The following is a 15,258-nucleotide window of genomic DNA, read 5'->3' on the forward strand; positions in this document are numbered from 1 at the left end:
TGTGTCACGACCAGCTCCTCGCTCCCGTTGTCTTCAGAGTTCATCGTTTCTTTTGTTTTTTAAGGTTTTATTTATTTGAGGCAGAGAAGAGTGAGAGAGCAAGAGCGAACACAAGCAGGGGTGAGGGGCAGAGGGAGATACAGGCTCCCACTGAGCAGGGAGCCCGCCGTGGGACTCGATCCCAGGACCCTGAGATCATGGCCTGAGCCGAAGGCAGATGCTTAACCGACTGAGCCACCCAGGCGCCCCTCAGAGTTGATGTTTTGAAAAGCAGGGCATTCCCGCGGCGCAGGAGTCCACAGTGTGGTTGCGAACCGTCGGGGTGCCCGCATCCTCACTGCACACCTCCAGGCAGAGAGACTTTGTCTTTTTCATCCCGGGGGCTCCAGTGTGATGAATGAACTAACAAAAACCAGTTCAGCAGTGCAATCCTAAATCAACATCCCCCCCCCCCGACAGCATTAGAAATCAGTATCTTAATCCATTGTACTGGAAATGTAAACTGCAATCAGACATTTTTGTGCGGTTTCGGCAGACGACTGTAACCAGGTGATTTCTTGTTAGGCTTTGTCTGACCCTGGTCATTTCTTTCAAGTCTAGACAATTTTTAATTACTCATTAAAATAGTATTTCCGGCTAGCGCTGCTACAGCACGCAAGTATATGCCAGAAATTAATCTGATCACCCTCTCCGTGCGAAATCGTACAGTCTTCTCAGCAGCCCTCTGAGGGCAGCTCTAGTGTTCCTGTGGTTTTACCCATGACAAAACGGAGGTAGAAAGAGGTGAAATCACTGGTCGGAAGCCCATAACAGCACAGCCAGAATCCTAATGCAGGCAGCCTGCTCCCAAGCCCCTGAATGACCCGCCTCCCCACACAGCCTCCGGACAGGGTTCAGCTGTAGCTGGGCTGGTCAGATTTAACCGGAGGATGAAGCTTGTCTGCGCTTCTCGCAGGTGGTAATGCCTGATGTCATCACCGTCCTTCCTTTCATGTTATATCCAAATCGTACTGTGTTTTAAATACGCATAATCACGAAGTACAAGATGTATGTATTACATACACATACCTGTGTGCATTTGTATCATGTAGCAAATGTCCTTCCTGGGCAGGGGCCTCTGCTGTGGCTTTCCCTCATTGCATGAAGATAAGCGGAGGCCGGCTCCGGCTGGGAACTGCTCGGTGCTGGGGACGCCGCAGGGAACAAGGGGAACTTGCCCAGTGGTGGTGATCTCCCAGTGAGCCCATCCAGGTGAGAGGGAAGATGCGTCTGCCAGCTGCCCTGGGACACACCGAGATCTCCCCTTTCTGAGTTCGGCTCTAGCTCCCTCCTGGTTCTGGGCAGTTGTGATTCTCTGGGTCTGGCCCACAGCATTGGCTCCAGAAGGCCTGCTCACCCCTCAAAGGCACCGTGCTTGCTGGCTTGGCTGCAAGATTTGAAACTCTGAGAACGATTCTCTTCGGCAACTTGATGACAGAGCGGGCAGAGTCCAGAGTGCCATGCACGACCCTTCTTGATTCAGCACAAGGTCTGTGAGTGACTTGGGCCATTCTTTAGAACCAGATTCACCTACTCTGAAAACAAAGATTGTCCTTGAGAATATTCAAAAAGATGGTGGTGGCACACAGTCTTGAAGGACACCTGAATCAGGGAAGAACTGCCCTCATACTTTCTCATACTTTCTACCCATTGCATACACCTGTCAGCTTCATATTTCACCTGTCACCCGTTGGCTCCCATGTATGTGCGCCCTCCTGATGGTCCTGAGGTCAGTTTGCCAACAGCCCACCTTCTCGGGGACCGTGTAGGTTCCTGCTAGCTGACATGAGACCTTGTTGATGGTCACCAGAAATGACCTTTCTCTCTTTGAGCCTGTTTTACATCCTATTTAAATGTCGGTTAAAATTGTTTGGTGACTTTCTCATCTGGATAAAATGGTTCTTTTAGTTAGAAGTTCTATAAACCGAGATGCTAATGGTCAAACATGGCCTGAAGCGTTTTTGCTGTGACACATAGTGAGAACTGTTTTACACTGAGACACACACCGGAAACAGAAGCTTAATGAACACATCTTGACACTCAGACGCTTTCTCTTCTGTTCTATCCTTATGTGTTTAATTGCCCCACCAAATTGATTTACAGCCCGCTTATGGGTCACAGTCCACAGTTTAAAAACACTAGGACTCTGCATTCGAAGTAGGTCTCAAGAGTTGCCTGTTGTCACAAGAAACTTTACGTTAAATGACCATGAATCCTGAGCCGCCACTAGAAGACCAAGAGAAAAGGCGCCATTTTGTTCTCCCCGGAGGTGAAAGAGTAGAACTCCTCACTGCGGGCGACAAGTGGGAGGGGGTGGATACGGCTGAAATCTGTGCTGTACTGAGGACGCGTCATCATTTCTTTGTTTCTGTAGTTGACACACAGTGTTACACTTGTTTCAGGTGTACAAGACGTCACTTTTTATTGCTCATTTTTCCTGAAAAATAGCCAAGAGCTGGGAGCAAGAGAGGAGATGGCATTGTTTTGTTTGGGGGGCTATTTCTTTCTCCTCCCACCAAGACGAAAAGCCGGGAGACTGGGTACCCAGACCATCAACAACGCCCAGTGGGAGCTCTACATTGGAGACAGGACTCTTCCGGGTGGGTGGGGGATGTGGGAATGACGCAATCAGAGCTAGGGACAAGTAGGTCACAAAAAAGCACAGAACGCAAGGTCTCAGAATAGAAGAAAAGGATTGAGGCATAACAGTGAAGGGTTAATGAGGAAGGGGCCAGTTTTTCTATGTGTTTCTTTTCATCTTTTTCTGAGAACGTGCCTGTTCAAATACAGTCTCGCTCTTCATGGAATTGCTTTAAAATCTGAATTTCCAGTGTTTAGAAGATGCTGATTGCTACAGCCTTGATCTTGACCTCAAAGTAAGGCACAGCCCATGGAGTTAGAGCAACATCCTCCCCACTCCCGATGGAGGGTGAAGGAGCCAGGGGGAGTCACCACCTGTCCGCACACACCTTCGCCCTCACCCTGCTGGCAGTCACACCGCAGTGGCCAGGTGGCAGGTAGGGCTGTGCCCTCCTGGCGGAGTCTACGCTCTGTTTACAACGCTGGCAGGTTCTTTTGGGGGGGGCAGCCTAAGCATTTCTCCAGGGCTCCCCTTTTTGTCAGTGAACTGGTGGGAAGTGCAGCTGCCTGTAACCCTTTCGATTTTGTCAGAAAAACCAGAGTGGGGCTCCTGGCTGGCTCAGTGGAGCGTGTGACTCTTGATTTCGGGGTCATAAGTTCAAGCCCCATGGTGGGTGTAGTGATTACTTAAAAATAAAAGCTTAAAAAAAAAACGCAGAGGCAAGTGACAGGGAATTGGATTTGTGCATCTCATTTGCCGTTCAGCAGCGGAACCTGCATCTCAGATCGCTAATTACTTTGTATCTTCACTTTGCCCCCACGCTTGAATCTCTCTCCCCCAACCCCCCCTCCACCCCAAGTGACATCACCAGGTAGTTGGGCAGCATGGCGTGGGTGTCAGGAAGCCTGACGTCATTGCCCTTGCCTTTCATTTGTTTGTTCAGCAAATATATATTGAGTGCCTACTGTGTGCCAGGCACTTTTAAGGACTCCAGGAATTCAGTGATGCGGAGCTTGCTTTCTGGTGAGGAAGAAAGCTAACAAAGACAAGAACAACATCATTTAGAAAGTTGGATGTGCTGTGAGAAGGGCACTCAGTGCAGAGGACATTGTGCCTGCAGAAGTAGTCAGGTAATCAGGGCTGGCTTCTTGGAGGTGGTGACATTTGAGCTGAGTTTGAGATGAATTCAAGTGAGCAGTGCAGTATACTGGTTAGGAACACAGTCGCCAGATCCAGGTGGCCAGGGTGGAACCCTTGCTCTGCCATGGAAAAGCTTCGCAGCCTCAGACCAGGCACTCTGCCTCTCTGAGCCTCTGTTGTATGTAAAATGAGGATAATCCTAGTAGCAACCTCTTAGCCTTGTTGAGATAATGGCATGTGGGGAGCCCCCAAGTAAGTGTCAGCTGCCCTTGTGACGATGAGGATGGTGTGGAGGACACATAGGCTCTGGAAATGTGCTGCTTAACTCCTAGGACAACAAAAATGTCATAGTTCACTGAGTGGGCCAGTGTCGTGATAATGTAAACATTGAACAGTGACGAAACCAATGTCATGACGCAGTTCTCCTAAGAGAAGGGGAAGTGCAGGGCGGGCTTGGACATATGTAAAAGACCAAAAATTTTTTTTTTTTTTTAAGATTTTACCTTTTTAAGTAATATCCACACCAACCTGGGGCTCCAACCCACAACCCCAAGATCAAGAGTTGTACACTCCACCGACTGAGCCCGCCAGGCGCCCCAAAGACAAAAATTCTTATCTCGCATATAGGGATCAAAAAGGAACGGTAGGCTCGTGTTGTTTAGAAGCCATGAGACAAATCCCAGGTAGAGAGATGTAAGCATGGGGAGCAGGGAGAGAAGAGGACAGAGAGAGGAGGAGACAGAGGACCCCTCTTTTTCATTGTCAGCCACGGAGAACTATCCAACTAACTTTTTACTGTGTGCAATGATAACTTTGGTCAAAGAGAAGAAAATGTAAATTAATAACAGAAAATACTGTAAAGTCAGGAGACCACTTGAAAGGGCTTCCAGCGTCCAAGCTGTAGTCATTTGAGCATCAAAGAATATAGTGATGACTGGTCATTAACTGAGTCTGTGAAATGAGTCCAAAATAATACTGAACATTGGAGAAGTTAATGTAAAGTGTATCCACAAGTAGCTGTAATGGAAGAACGGTGGAAATCAGAGGATGTGTTTCTTCTCACCTCTGCCCGGGTGCACTGGCATAGGTGGCCCTGTGTTCTGTGAAGTGGATGTCTGTGTACGAAATACCCGTGTTCTTTTTCTCCACCTCTGTCAGCAGACGGGCAGGGAGTTATAAGTAAGCCCCAAAGTTGCAGGAAAAGTAGGAACTGCGGCGAGCATAGGAGAGACCAGCCAGCAGCCCGTCACAAACGACGAGAAGGGGGTCTGTGCGAGGGAGGGTTGCAAGATGCGGGGAAGAGCCACGTGCCCTGGGAGGGAAGCCTTTTCCCCAGGAGATGCAATCTCCAGAGGCCCCTAGTGATTATATTGAAGACGTGATGTGGCAAGAAAGACACAGGCTTTAAAAATCCTGTCTATTGAGCAAGTGAACCTTGAGTGAAGATCCCAGGCATCCAGCCCAGGACATGCAGGCTCACTCCTGAACCTGACCGAGTGTCAGTGGGTCAGTAACTCAGAACCCCTGCCTTCCTCTGGCCAAAATCAGCTTTTGTTCCTTGTAGGTCTTGCCAGGTTCTAGTAACCCCAGGAGGGTCAAAACTAAGGATGAAAATCATGAAAAAATAAATCGATAGGACCAACTTGTGTTATCGGTTAAATATAGGTTTTATAGTCATTGCGATCGTTTGTCTGATTGTCTGTGTTTAAGAGATTTTAAAGCTTAACTACTTAAATGGTAGAGTTGGCACAGTTTTAGTTGAGATGTGTGGAATTTCACCAGGTTTGTAATTAACACTTAAATGTATAAGAGCATTGTATTTTAAAAAATTATATTTTGGGGCATCTGGCCAGCTCAGTTGGTAGGGCATGCAGCTCTTGATCTTGGGGTCCTGAGTTCAAGCCTCATGTTGAGCACAAAGCTTACTTAAAAAAATTTTTTTATTGGGGCGCCTGGGTGGCACAGCGGTTAAGCGTCTGCCTTCAGCTCAGGGCGTGATCCCGGCATTATGGGATCGAGCCCCACATCGGGGTCCTCCGCTATGAGCCTGCTTCTCCCTCTTCCACTCCCCCTGCTTGTGTTCCCTCTCTCGCTGGCTGTCTCTATCTCTGTCAAATAAATAAATAAAATCTTAAAAAAAAAATTTTTTTAATTTACTTAATAGTATTTGAATATTTAGAAATATTTGTTAAATAAACTTATAGGTGTAAAATTTAGCACTAAACAAAACACAAATATTTAAGTTTTCTTATTAAAAAAAAGCACTTCAGATATTAAAATTCCAAACAACTATGATATGGAGTAAGGTCATGATCAGGCATTGGGTTGCTCCTTGATATGGGAAGCCATTGGAGAGTTTTAAACAGGCAGGTAATATAATTTATTCACTTTTTTCCCAAGACTGTAGAAGGTCCGTGAGAGTACAAACTTTGTAATCTTGGGTCCCCTTTTGCTAGAACCCGTGAAGTCTATTCCTCATTAATTCATTCAACAAACACGTGTCGTTGGCTCCTTAAGAACAAGCACAGCCCTGGGCATGTTAGCAAAGATAACGACCAAGTGCCTCCAAATAAGTTAGAAAGTGTTAAGTCCTATGAGGGAGAGGGTACTTCTGGCTGGGAGAGCTGGGACCATTTCCATAGTTCAGGAGCAGATGGGGAGAGGACATTCCAGGAATGAGCTGAGGCCAGGAGCAAGGAGGTCAAGCATTTTCAAGGCTCGGCACGTGGTCCTGGGGGCCATCAGTGTGTCTTCCATCGAAGTCGTTACGTTGCCAATTTCTCGACTGTTGTTGCAGCAGCTCCTGTAAAGTGGGTCAGTACCAATTAAAGCTGATTTGTAACGATAAATCTATAAGGCAGAGGGGCAACTCTTAGCTAATGTATTTGCCAGAATTTGACACCCCAGGAAAGTTTTAATTTGCTGTCACTGCAGTTATCACTTTTGCATGAATATTAATGGTCTGCGCATTATAGGAAAAATGTGGCGTATTGGGTTTCTGGAAAAGGTTGACTTATTTTTATCTATCTGTATGTCAATGTTTTATGTCTATGCATACAGGGAATGAGATGGCTTCGAGGGGCTGAAATGGCCAGCAGGCCACGTGCACAGAGTAACGGGGTGAGCAGAGGTTGGAAGGAGGCAGATGAGATCTGAAGGGGCTCCTGGGGCGAGTGACAGTGAGCTTGGCAGAGACGCTCAGCAGGGCTCCTGGGTGGTGATGTGGGTCCAGGGGGGCGACTCTGCGTGTGTGTGTGTGTGTGTGTGTGTGTGTGTGTGTGTGTGTACGTACACAGAGGCTCTAGACCGCCTTGTGTTTTCACGTGATTCATGAGACCAGCTCGGGTTTTTACTAACTTTGCTGACAACCAGTAAGCTTTTTCTGACAATCCTGCAGGACGTAATCGTCTTCTCATGAACTCCTATCTGCCCGGTTGTGCTCACTTCCCGAACGGAGCCGCCGAGATGGGCTCCGGGGGCTGCCTGTCTGTGCAGCTGTCCTGCCCAGCTCAGCCCCCACATGGGGACGGTGCCACTGTGCAGGGCGACCATGGGAAACTCCGCCTGAGGGACAGCAGGGGCGGCCAGTGTCGGTGTGGGACAGTGCCCGGTGAAATTACGTGTCCTTAGAGAAACTCTGACATTGCTGTATGGTATTTTAAAATTCATAATGTCTAAGACCGAGAAGAGCCTGATAAAGCAGCCCCTGTGGCTCTTCCGTGGAAGAAGGGCCCGTGGCCACCCAGGAGGGCTGGGTCCCGCTGCTTCGTGTCTGAGGCACAGCCCGCCACTCCCCGCAGGCCTTGTATTCCCTCCTCTCCAGGATTCCCAGGGGTCCATTCCGTGTGTCACATCTCGATCTCCCTCATAGGGGGGTCCTCAGTTTGAAAACCAATCAAAGGAGCACAGACTTTGGGACGGAATCCCCAAGTCGTCCCAGTGCTGTCGGCCTGTTTCTTGCCGGGTGGCCTCCAGCAACCCCCTCACTTCCTGAAGCCCCGCTCTGCCCTCTGTCGGAGTGGGGGGAACAAAGTTTGGGCAGGTGGACGGCGCCGCTCCCAGCACAGGAGGCACCCCACCCGAGATGGCAGAGGCAGCTCCCGCCTCTTTCCGGTTCCAGAACAGCATGTGTCCTTCTTAGCTACGGTTTTCATTCAGAAATCCAAGTAAACACAGAGAGGTTCAGGTATATAGGAAGTGCCAGAATTGGGGGAGCAGATGACTTACAAGGAGGCTAACCAAAAGTAGGCAGTGTTCTCGTGTCATCAGTACCTTCCTAGAATCTTCTCCTTCTGCCCATTTGTGTGCGGAGACGAACAGACTCCGTGGGGGGACTCGTGTTGGGACGGACCCTCACAGCCATGGAGCGTTGCACCGGAGCATCGGCGAAAGCAATGACCGTGACCGTCTGAACAACGAGGCTGCTTGGGCTACGCTCCGCCAGTGCGCTCCGCACCCAGCCCGTCTCCTCCGTTTCGGGGCCCTGTCGAGACGCAGATCTGCGAGGGTGTATCTCTTCTAATAGAGAACAACGGGTTTGTCAAATAGAGAAATCTGATCAGGCCAACCGACGTTTGTTTCGAAACGCAAGGGCAGTGTCTCCAGCTTGTCTTCCTGCACCGCCCACTTCCCAGGTGGCACAGGCCAGCCCCCAAGGCGGGGGGGGGACCACGGCTGGGAGCCACGAAACCAGCCAGTGGCTTTCATTTGTTTTTCTTAATTAAGGTCTGTAGGTTTTCTCTTTAGTTGTGAGGACGCCTTCCTCTGGGCCCTTCAAAGCATTAAGCGTGGGGAGGGGGTGAAGGCACATAGCAGGTGTTTCTCTGTTCTGTGACTGAGCACTGCACCCCTTTCAGTGGGGCCCTTGCCGGGAGAGGGAGACAGGAGAGAAGGAGGGAAGATGACGTTTAAAGAGGACACGCTATAGCGTGACCTGTTCCTGCCGAGAGGCCCCCTGCATCGACCGCTGTGGGCCGGCTGTGTGTGGGGTTCGGTGGCCCCGTGAGTTCCTTCTCCTGTCAGAATTCGGATTCCATGACCCAGCAGAGCTTTCTAAGAGGGCAGCCTTGCAGGACACCTGAGGGGGGTCGATTCCTCCTGTGACTCACATACTCCAAAATCCTCTCCTCCCCATTCCCTGCCCCAGTCACAACTATAGGTAGGCTACTGGTTTTGCTCCCCCCTCCCACTCTGTGACACCAAGGAAATACTTCAAAATTTTTTTCTGTTTAGAAAATTATGCAGAAAATTAACGGTGATGGATTCTGGGTGGTGGTGGTTCAGAACCAGAAACTTGTCTTGTTTCCTTGTCGTCCCGCTGCCTGCTGGCTCGGGGCCCGGCTCCTTCTTCTGTAGGCTGATAGGAGAGGGGGTAGACACTGCGTCAGACGTCACCCGCTCCGCCCGTGGCCAGTGTTGGATAAGTTCCCTGTGTGAATGAATGCCAGTCACCTCCTGCTCCCCCCGGGTCATCGGAAGCCTCATTTCAAGCTGCCGGCCTGGAAGCTGGCTGTGATGTGTTCCACTGGACCCCTCTAGCCGGCCGGGAGGGCACTGGGCCCCACAGTGGGCGCAGAGGAAGGAGATCTGAGACCATTACACTTAATAAAATACCTATTACAGCTACTAATACATTTACTTTTTAAACTCTTTTATCCTTAACCTTTTCTTTGCGTATCTGTTTTGTGCAGTAACCTATTGGTACACATATGCCGTTCACAATAAATACATTCACACACTCATACAATTTTTTAGGGTCAGATTGTTAGGGAAGCCACTGCTGGGGGAACCGGCCTTGCTCCCTCCTGCTTTTCCGTAATGGGAAGAGAGAGGACTGGCCCGGATGTTCTTGTAACTGTCGTTTCGGGGGAGCTCTTCTAGAGTCCTGAGGTGTTTGAAAGCCGACGAAGAGCGGTTGTCGTCTGCAGATGTTTTGCGCGGGACCCCGCGGGCCCGGCGGCCCGTTTTGCAGATGTTAGCACCAGGCGGGCCCCGGCACGTGCGCACATGTGGCTTTTGGAGAACAGCGCGGGCTGTCTCCACCTGCGTGGGCCCTCTGGCTGCAGACCGAGAGGTGGGCCTGGCCTCACAGCTGCTCCCGGCTCTGTTTGACGACAGGCTGGCGAGTGGGGTACGGTTAGGATAAGCGGCAGAGCCCCCCCACACGCTCTTCTGTTTGAAGAAAGTGAGTACCCCCAAGAGCAAGGGAACAGTGGATAAAATAAGGAAACTGCTCTCGTGACATTTTACTGGTTTATGTACCAAATACTCCTTTGATGCTTACCATATGCCAGGCACGGTTCTAAGTATATTGGTTTGAAAAGGGAACTCCATTATTCTTCACCACGACCTCAAGAGCTGGTCAGTTGTAGTGGCCCATTTTACAGGTGAGGAGTCTATGGATCAGAGAGGTGACATCACTTATCTGGGGTCACACAGCTTGTCAGTGGCAGACCTGTCTTGATATGAAGCCCCGCTTGTATTTCTTCCAGTGGAGATTCCCGTGTCTTTCAGAATTGTTAGTTTTTGTTCGGTTTCATAAGAGGCCTTTCTAAAAAATATTATATGTAATATGTCCGTGTAGTGTTATTACAAAAATGATGTTACGGTGTCTTCCATTTTTTGAGCAATTACCATGGGCAGGTCCTCCTGTGCCAGATGTTCTCTAGACATGAATTCTAATCCTTAAACTGAAGGAAGAGATTTGTGCCCATTTCATAGAAGAGAAGGTGGGTGACAGGAGCTGGTCGCTCAGCTGACGTGCCCAGCCAAGAGGTGAAGCCAGCTCTGCACACCGCTCTTTGTTATAGGACAGAATTAAGTATAAACAGGTCCTCCTTGATCCCCACCCAGGGAGACGGTTAGTTTCACAAAGCACCCAAGACCCTGTGGCATACCAGTGCCCGGAGGGGGCCGGCCCGGTTAGCCAGGGAAGGTGCCGTGTTCTGCCCGGCGACCCCGCGCTGCCGTTCGCTCCCACGGGCGTCCCGACTCTGATGGATTGTGTGGTCCCGCTACTTGCCCCTCGGGGGCTGGCTGCCGCCTGGTCTCCAGGCCACTGTGTCCGAGCATCGAGCCCTCAGGGTCTGGCTCCTTTGATCCAGTGGCGTTTTGAAGTTTTATCTTCTGCTGGGCTTCATTAAGCCCTCTGTTGGTCTGAGGTTCCCCCCACCCCAGCTGTAAATGTTGCGTGGTTCTTGGTATTCAGGTTAACAAATTAGCCCAATTAGATGGGTAAATTAGTCATTCTAACTTTCTGAAGTCAGGCTGGAGGAGCTTTGTGAAATAGCATTTATAGTTTTCTAACAAGCAATTTAAAGGACACCAGCATGTGGCATTTGTTTAAGAGGAAAATGTCCTAAACAATGTCCTACTTAAAAACAGATCTCGACATTTGCTCACAGACTCGGAAACGTGGCCGAGGACACCCCTGTGTTGTCTTGTACAAGCCTTTCCAAACTGGGTCTCTTCTTTCTGGGGGCTACAGCCGAACACGGCAGAGTTACTGAAACCCACATTTAATTCCAGAACCTCCTTTTGCCAAATTGTTTTTTTCTGCACCACCCAAGAGTTTCTAAACGGGCTTCAGAACAGACTACTCTGAATTCCATCTGAGTGGTCGATGGTGAAGAACCAGCAACCCAAAGGAGGCTGAAAGGGACCCCCTCGGATTGCTGCTGGCATTGGCGGCCGGGAAGCAAGACGGGGGAGAAGCAGTAACCCCGAATAGCCAAGTGAAAATTCATAAGCTCTTGAACCTCTGTGGACTCGATTTCCTGGTGTTCAGGGAAGTGACTGTCCTCCCCACCTCACAGGGCCGCTGATTCAGCAAGATACTGCATCGAATGTGCCTGAGGCACGAGAGGCACTCAGTCTGCTCGAGGTCCCTTCCTTCCTCCTTGGGTCCTTTTAAGTGTTCGCTTCGGAGGCCGGCGTCCTTGTGCCTGGCTCAGTTGGCTCTTCAAACAATCTTATTAATGCCTATTAAAATGAAACCCAATAAAAATGCCAATATTTGGTGTTGAAATAATTGATGTAGCAGAGACAGACCATGGGGCACCCAGGCAGGCCCCTGGTGCCATTTAGCCTCACACCTGGGGGATGAATTTCACAACTGTAATTGCTACCATATAATTCTTATTAATGTTGTGCTATAATTCCCATTTATTCCGCGGGGCTTGTAAATGCATTAAGACTTGTCAACATATTATTTTACACTGTTTATGATCTGTAGAATTATGTCCTTCAGGGTTGCATTGTGCAAAAGCTCAAAATAAACGGCCTTGGGCCTCATTAAAAAAGAGCAAAAAGTGGCTGCTTGTGGAAGTGGTTCTCCGTCCCCACCGTCCTGAACAGAGGTCGGTCAACTAGATTTTTAACTCCATTCTGAGCAGAGCTCTTAACCTTGGGAATATAAGCGAATCCCCTCCTCCCATCTGAGCAGCGTGACTGGGATGGAGCAGCCGCGCTCCCAGGGAATGCTGGGTAGAGCTGGAGAGACAGGTGTCCTTCCCTGGGGACAGATGCGGTCAGGAATTTTTCGCTCTTCCACGAGCTAGAACTTCGTATTCTGACCATGAGTTTGGCTCAGAGCTTCAGGTGTGTGTGTCCCCCTGCTCCCTGGCTTGGGGTAACCCCCTTTTAGTTCCAAATTTCCTCACGGTCTTCTCAGCTCAAGCTATAAAGAAGAAGGTTTGAAGTGCTTTCCCACCCAAGTGTAGCTACCTAATTCAGTGGAAAATACAAGCCCCTCCCACAGACTTTTGCATTTACTAGGCCGATAAGCTTGACACTATGGGGACAGAATCCTACGCACTGGGATGTCAGACACAGCTTGTGTGTGTGTGTGTGTGTGTGTGTGTGTGTGTGTGTGTGTGTCTGTAGGTGGGGGGGTCTGTCATCCTTGGTTATCTTGGGTCTGGGCCTCCTGCACAGACTGGCCTGCCGCAGAAGCAAGGTCAAGCTCTTGCTCTGCAAATTCCCAGCCACAAATCGTTGGGAAACCCTTCCTCTGGTCTCTTAAGTGCAAATGCAGGTCTCTGCCCCAGGGCGGTCCCTTTGTGTCTGGAACGCCCCCCCCCCCCCCCAGGCCGTAGCCGTGGCCCATCTGGTCCCTGCCAGTCCTCCTGTCGGTGGGTGGCGGCGGGGGGCGGCCCGCAGGGAACCGCAGGACAGGACTGCTGCTGACCGCCCTTGCCCCTCTCTGGCCCTGCAGGCAGCGAGTACGACGAGGAGGAGGTGGACTACGAGGAGTCGGACAGCGACGAGTCCTGGACCACAGAGAGCGCCATCAGCTCCGAAGCCATCCTCAGCTCCATGTGCATGAACGGAGGGGAGGAGAAGCCTTTTGCCTGCCCGGTTCCCGGATGTAAGAAGAGATACAAGGTAAACGCAGCAGCACCTCATTGGCATGACTGCGGTAACTGGAAACACCAGGCAGCAGCTGCTCACTTCGGAAGCAAGCCTGACACACAGGCCGGGGTCAGGCAGGCCCCTGGGCTCGGGTGTTTGGTAGCGTTTTCCCTTTGCTGATCGGGGCGGGAGCTATAGGTCAAGAGAAAGGGGCGGTGGGGGTGGTTTTTTGGTAGGAGGATCGTGTTTTTGATGTTCTTCAGACTCCTGTCCTATCAGAGTACCAAGGGTGTCACCTGTTTATTTGCCAGACACCTTCTCCATTGGGTGGCTGTTCAGGTGGCTTACAGAAGCCGGGCAGAGGCGTGACGGTCCCCTGGGGCCCAGGGGCTGCTCAGGGCCCAACGGGACTCAGTTGCCCACGTCTGTTTTCCGCGGCGGAGACGTGGAAGGCGGAGAGGAGGAAAGGGAACCAGGTGGTTACCTGGGGAGGCCGGAAAGCAAAGGGATTCCCCAGCTAGCTCATTTTTCCAGAAGGTAGCCCTGGCACTGGAGAGAGGTTTCCTTTTTTGTTGTTTCAAAGTGGAGAAAGCTAGATAGCAAGAATTCTCTCGATTCCTGCCTGATCTCCAGAGGCCGCGTCTCTCCCTGTGGCTCTGTTCCTTGGGCCTTGGCCGTCCGTGGCCTTCTCTTGTGTGTCCAAGCGCTGTTTAAGGGATGTCATGTACATCCACGGTGTTAAAAGAGGGAGCAGATAATGACCCAGACTGAGGCTGGCCCAAAAAGGGGGGGTCGTGTGAGGGGGGGAAGCCGCAGCCTTTATTCTGGCTGAAGAGGATGAGGCGCTCCCTCCTTCCCCCCAGCTTCATCCCTTCCTCACAGCTTTCTCTCCCGGTCTCTTGGTTGCTTGTCATTAGTCTTCTGTTATTTTTCCTGGCTTTCCAGCAATTTCTCCTGCAGTTGTCTACGTCTGGGTTGACGGGGACTTGAGTGTTCTTTCTGCACCGAAGGCCAAAAAGAAAATTGAGTGAGGCCTGGGCTGCAGAGGCTGCTGCTTCAGCACCAACTGACAGATGACACGGGCAGCCGTTAGTGGCCCCCAGTTCCGTGAGGGAAGTGTGAGTTTCCTTTTCTGGGCCAGAATGCCCAGTCACGACACATGGGACAAGAACAAACATGTAACCACTTCTAACCGTCTGCTTGCAAGGAGCGTGGTCACGTTCCCTAGCACGACCTTTCTGCTGGGCAGTTACTGGCCGCAGGGCAGTGGTGTTCTCTCGTGTAATTACTGCATCGTAGTGACTGCGGGGTTGCTGGATTGGGAATTGGTTTGAGGAAGGTCTAATGAGCCGGTGTGCTGTGGGGTCAGGCAGAATCCAGAAGTGCTGCCATGTCGTCGCTTACTCCCAGGGCTCACTCTTGTCTCACTCCTTGCCCGCTGTTGGCAGGGAGTCTCTAACTAGTTAGCTTCTTGGGCATGGACTCCAGACCAGCTCTTCTCACCATTTCTTGGCATTTGCGGAAGCAAAAGATGAGGTATCTAACTTTCCAGACTTCATACTGAGTAGGGCAGGGGAGAGGGGCCCAGCAGGACAGCTGAGTCTCCATGTTTTTTCCCTTACTAATCCCTTTGCCTAGGATGCCCCCTTCCCTTCTCGAAGCATCAGTACCTCTCATTGAATTCCCCTCATTTCTCAAAAGCACAGCTCAAATGCCACCTCTTCTGGGAAGCCCTCACCAGTTTCCCAGACTGATTCCCCACACACAGACTGAAGTCTGTCTCCTGACCTTTCCACATGCTCCGTTCATACCACTGGAGAGCACTTACTCCCCTATCACCCCAAGGGTCTGTACAGCTCACAGGCCCCCTCCGCTGTCAGCACCAGGCACAGGTCTTGGACAAGTAGACACTCTGAAGATAAAGGAACAGAGGCAAAATGTGGGGGGAAGAGGACAGTGTGGGCCCCCCAGCTGACCACCGGAACCCTAAAGCACTAGCATGACTCATTGTTGGATTTGTCCCAGACACCTTCCGGGCTGAACAACTGACCCCGTGCACCTTGGTGCCACACACCCTTTTCTTTGGACTTGAGAGGGCTCCCCTAGCTGGTAATTGGGAATGGCTTTAAAAGATGGGTTGAAGTGCT

General features: G+C 50.7%; 1 protein-coding gene across 1 annotated transcript in view; it reads left to right on the forward strand.

Moving 5' to 3' along the window:
• The window catches only part of JAZF1 (JAZF zinc finger 1), a 327,118-nt gene that overhangs the window by 305,183 nt on the left and 6,677 nt on the right, over positions 1-15,258 (forward strand). The window contains exon 4 of the mRNA XM_045792964.2: positions 12,975-13,144. Coding sequence (XP_045648920.1) covers positions 12,975-13,144 — 170 coding nt within the window. The remainder of the gene's footprint in view (positions 1-12,974; positions 13,145-15,258) is intronic.

This window comes from Ursus americanus, chromosome 3, assembly GCF_024610735.1.
Source record: "Ursus americanus isolate L20-20 chromosome 3, mUrsAme1.1.p, whole genome shotgun sequence".
NCBI classification, from domain to species: Eukaryota; Metazoa; Chordata; class Mammalia; order Carnivora; family Ursidae; genus Ursus; species Ursus americanus.